Raw genomic sequence first — 4399 nt, 5'->3', positions numbered from 1 at the left:
AGGTGAGGGTTATAGAGCAAGCCTGTGGGGGGCGGTACTCCCCACAGAGAGGGATCAGGAAGAACCCTAGGAGAGCAGCTGGAGACAATGCCTGAAAGGAAGCTGTCGCAGTGCCCGGTGTGGCCAATGGATGGAGCAAGAATGGCTCCAGTGCCCTGGACTGAACAGCCAGCAGGGAAGGATGGCCTGAGGTCAGAGGAGTGTGAGAAAGTAGAGATCTTTTGCAACGTCAACTAAAACAACCTAACCATGTCGTCAGGATTGTTATGAACACTCTATCTTGCCAATACACGTGATTTTCTGTTATTAAAAAAACCCCATGAACTAGATAAACAATCCAATCAAAAAATGGGCAAAGACACTTTCAAAAGTGGACATACAGAAGGCTAAGAGGCATATGAAAAAATGCCCAAAGTCACTAATCATCCAAGAGATGCAGATCAAAAGGACAATGAGGTATCGTCTATACCTGTCCAAATAGGCATCCTCAACAAATCAACAAACAACAAGTGCTGGCGAGGATGCAGAGAAAAAGGAGCCCTTGTGCACTGCTGGTGGGAATGCAGACTGGTGCAGCCACTGTGGAGAACAGTATGGAGTTTCCTCAAAATTTTAAAAATGGAACTCCCATTTGACCCAGTAATGCCACTTCTAGGAATGTACCCCAAGAAATCAGAAATACCAGTCAGAAAGAATATATGCACCCCTATGTTCATAGCAGCACAATTTACAATAGCTAAGACTTGGAAACTGCCCATCAGTAGTGAGTGAATTAAAAACTGTGGTACATCTACACAATGGAATACTATGCTGCTGTAAAAACAGAAAGAACTTTTGCCATTTGCAACAGCATGAATGGACCTGGAGAGCATTATGCTAAGTGAAATAAGCCAGAAAAATAAGTATCACATGATCTCACTCATTTATAGAATAAAATGAACAACATAAACCGATGAACAAAAACAGATTCAGAGACAGAGAAACATCGAACAGACCCGTCAAAATCACAGAGGGAAGACCTGGGAGGGTGGTGGTAAGAGATCAACTAAAGGACTTGTATGCATGCATATGAGCATAACCGATAGGCACAGACAGTAGGGGGTAAGGGCCTGTGCTGGGGGGGAGGGAGCCGGCTGGGAGAGAATGGGGGAAAAAAGGAGATCATGGAATACTTTTTAACAATAAAGAACTTAAAAACAAACGAACAGCCGAAACCGGTTTGGCTCAGTGGATAGAGCGTCGGCCTGTGGACTGAAGGGTCCCAGGTTCGATTCCGGTCAAGGGCATGTACCTGGGTTGCGGGTACATCCCCAGTGGGAGATGTGCAGGAGGCAGCTGATCGATGTTTCTCTCTCATCGATGTTTCTAACTCTCTATCTCTCTCCCGTCCTCTCTGTAAAAAATCAATAAAATATATTTTAAAAAAAAAACAAACGAACAAAAAACCGTAGAACTCACTCATTTGGTAAAAACATCACACAAAGTGATTATCCCAATTATTTCCTAAACTCATTGTTTGAAGGAAAAAAAAGCAACTTTGAAATATACTTACTCTTTTTTTAAAAAATATATTGATTTTTTACAGAGAGGAAGGGAGAGGGATAGAGAGTTAGAAACATCGATGAGAGAGAAACATCGATCAGTTGTCTCCTGCACACCCCCTACTAGGGTTGTGCCGGAAACCAAGGTACATGCCCTTGACCGGAATCGAATCTGGGACCCTTCAGTCCACAGGCCGACGCTCTATCCACTGAGCCAAACCGGTTAGGGTTACGTACTCTTCTTCTTAACACATTAAAAATTCTTTACGATCTTTCCCTTTTCCCATACCAGTCACCTGAAGAAATTGATAAGGAGGAAGTTCACCACCCTGACTCAGCAAGGAAAAGGGACCCAGAGGAAGAGGACACAAATGTGTACACCGAGAAGCACCCAGACAATCTGTTTAAAAGAACAGAAGTCCTGGCAGGTGAGTCGCCTGGCAGGGGGCAGGGGAGAGGGTCCTTAAATGGGCCTCTCTGTCTAAGTGAGGTTCAGGGGTGAAGGCAAAGTTTGCTGAATGTCACCTTTCTATGGAAAGCAGCCTGGAGGGGGTGGGGGATGGGGAAGGGAGCTGGTCTCATTCCAGAATGAGAGGCAAGAGTTAGGCAAATGTCCTTACTTTCTGTCCACTCCCTCAGGCTCGCCCTAGGCCGGCTGTTGTCGGGAGCTGCGGGTGGGGGCAGAAGAGGAAAGTTAAGGTCTGAATTGGTCAGAACAACTGGGCGTGGGGGAGGGCAGGATGTGAAGATCCAGTCAGTCTTGCTCCAGGTCATTCTCAACGTAAATGAAAGAGAACCGACGTTTCTTCCTGGAGCAGGCAGTTGACACGAGTAACACCCAAGGCATGGCGGATGTTGCTCTCTCTCATTGTGACGTATCTGATGAAAGTGTGAACATTTGATTTTAAAGGGGACGACTGGCAAGATTTAAGAACACGATATCCTTGAAAGGATAGCCCCAGATTCAAGTCTAGAAAAAAAAAATTTGCCAGCTTTTTTTTCCCTACTCTTACAAAACTTAAGTAAATCCTGTCATGTTTTGTTTTCATTGGAAAAGCAGTTCGCAGATGAGACTGTGAAATGTGAGAACTTGAAAAGGCTAAAGAATCTTATTAGTTGAGCCTCACAGCTAGATTTTTCTTTAATGAGGCTTTTGGGTGATATTATTAATACAAATCAAAGACAGTTTGGTACCTTCCTGAGGAATGTCAGATTTGCACAATTGCCCGGTTGCTTCGTTGAATCCAGGTTTTAACATTTGGGTTTTTTTCCCCCCTCCACTTAAGCCTTTTATGAAAGTGTTGTGAAATAGGTGGGGCTTGACAAAGCTGCTTCTGCAGCCCCCGAATCTCTTCTGAAAGCAGTCTCCCCTTTGGTGTGTTTCAGCCGTCATTGCTGGCGGAGTGATTGGCTTCCTCTTTGCCATTTTCCTGATCCTGCTGTTGGTGTATCGCATGAGAAAGAAGGATGAGGGCAGTTACGACCTAGGAGAACGCAAACCATCCAGCGCGGCTTACCAGAAGGCACCTACTAAGGAGTTTTATGCGTGAAACTCCCACTGAGTGTCTCTATTTATGAGATCACTGAACTTTAAAAAATAAAGCTTTTGCATAGAATAATGAAGATCTTTGTTTTTTTGTTTTTGTTTTTGTTTTTTTTTCATTAAAGAGCCATTCTGGCACTTTAATGATAAAACCCCATTGTATTTAAAACTTTACATGTATTTTCTTTAGAACAACATAAAGTTAAAACTTAACATCTGCAGTGTTCTGTGAATAGCAGTGGCAAAATATTGTTATGGAAATTCTCAATGTTCATGGAATCGGTGTAAACTTCTATGCGCAAATGATTGTTTTTCTTCAGTGGTTCGTAGATGAACGCTGTTTCATTTGTGTCAGCATGTCTCCGATGGACCTAGCCAAGTTGGTCTTACTTTGTTAATTTATCTGTTGTTCCCTTCTTCTCCCCAGCTCTCCCCTTGTGTCCCGTGAAAAACAAAACAAAACTCTACACCTTTTGTAGCTGTTACGGTGCAATTTGTCTTTGGATAATTTAGATAAGGGTAATTTAGTGTATATGTGATTTTCAAATATGTAAACTTTAACCTCCACTTTGTATACATTTTTTTTAAGTGTCAGACTATCCATTTTACACTTTATTTTTCATTACCTGTAGCTTCAGGCAGATTTGCAAGAGCAGAGTAATGTGTAAAATTGGATTATTACCAGAAAACTGTTTAGTCTTATCGAATCAGATCTTCTTTTGGGGGGGATTTGATGTGAGTTACTGACAAGCCTCAGCAAACCCAAAGATGCTAACAGTATTTTGAGAAGTTGCTGCAGATTCCTTTGGCCACTGTATTTGTTAATTTCTTGCAATTTGAAGGTACGAGTAGGAGTTTGAGGAAAAAATCAGTTTTTGTTCTTAAAAAATGCATTTAAGTTGTAAGCGTCTTTTTAAGCCTTTGAAGTGCCTATGATTCTATGTAACTTGTCACAGACTGGTGTTAATGAGTATATATAACAGTTAAAAAAAAGTTGGTATTTTATAAGCACAGACAATTCTAATGGTAACTTTTTGTAGACTTATGAATAGACATAAATTGTAATTTGGGAACATAAAAACTACTGAATAAATCATGTGGCCTCATAATGGAAAATGTCGCTGTTATAAATTTTGCACATTTCGATCAAATGTACATCTCCCCGTGGCTAATGACGGTCTGCTCTCAGGGATGATGTGGGATTGATTTCTGAGTGGTCCACAGCGTCTAAGTCACAACGCGAAAGCTCCTCATCGAGGCTCTTAGATTCACCTCCCGATGGGCCAGAGGAAATCTGAAGGTATCATCCTGTGTG

The 4399-nt window shown here is 42.0% G+C and overlaps 1 protein-coding gene across 1 annotated transcript in view; it reads left to right on the top strand.

Moving 5' to 3' along the window:
• The window catches only part of SDC2 (syndecan 2), a 10187-nt gene extending 5994 nt beyond the window's left edge, over positions 1–4193 (top strand). Inside the window, exons 3-4 of the mRNA XM_006753184.2 lie at positions 1834–1969; positions 2928–4193. Of these exons, the coding sequence (XP_006753247.1) occupies positions 1834–1969; positions 2928–3091 (300 nt within the window). The 3' untranslated portion in view covers positions 3092–4193. The remainder of the gene's footprint in view (positions 1–1833; positions 1970–2927) is intronic.
• The last annotated feature ends 206 nt before the right edge of the window (positions 4194–4399 follow it).

Source organism: Myotis davidii, unplaced genomic scaffold, assembly GCF_000327345.1.
Source record: "Myotis davidii unplaced genomic scaffold, ASM32734v1 scaffold390, whole genome shotgun sequence".
NCBI classification, from domain to species: domain Eukaryota; kingdom Metazoa; phylum Chordata; class Mammalia; order Chiroptera; family Vespertilionidae; genus Myotis; species Myotis davidii.
Note: the sequence above shows the minus strand (reverse complement) of the source record. Positions and strands in the feature narration are given on the sequence as shown.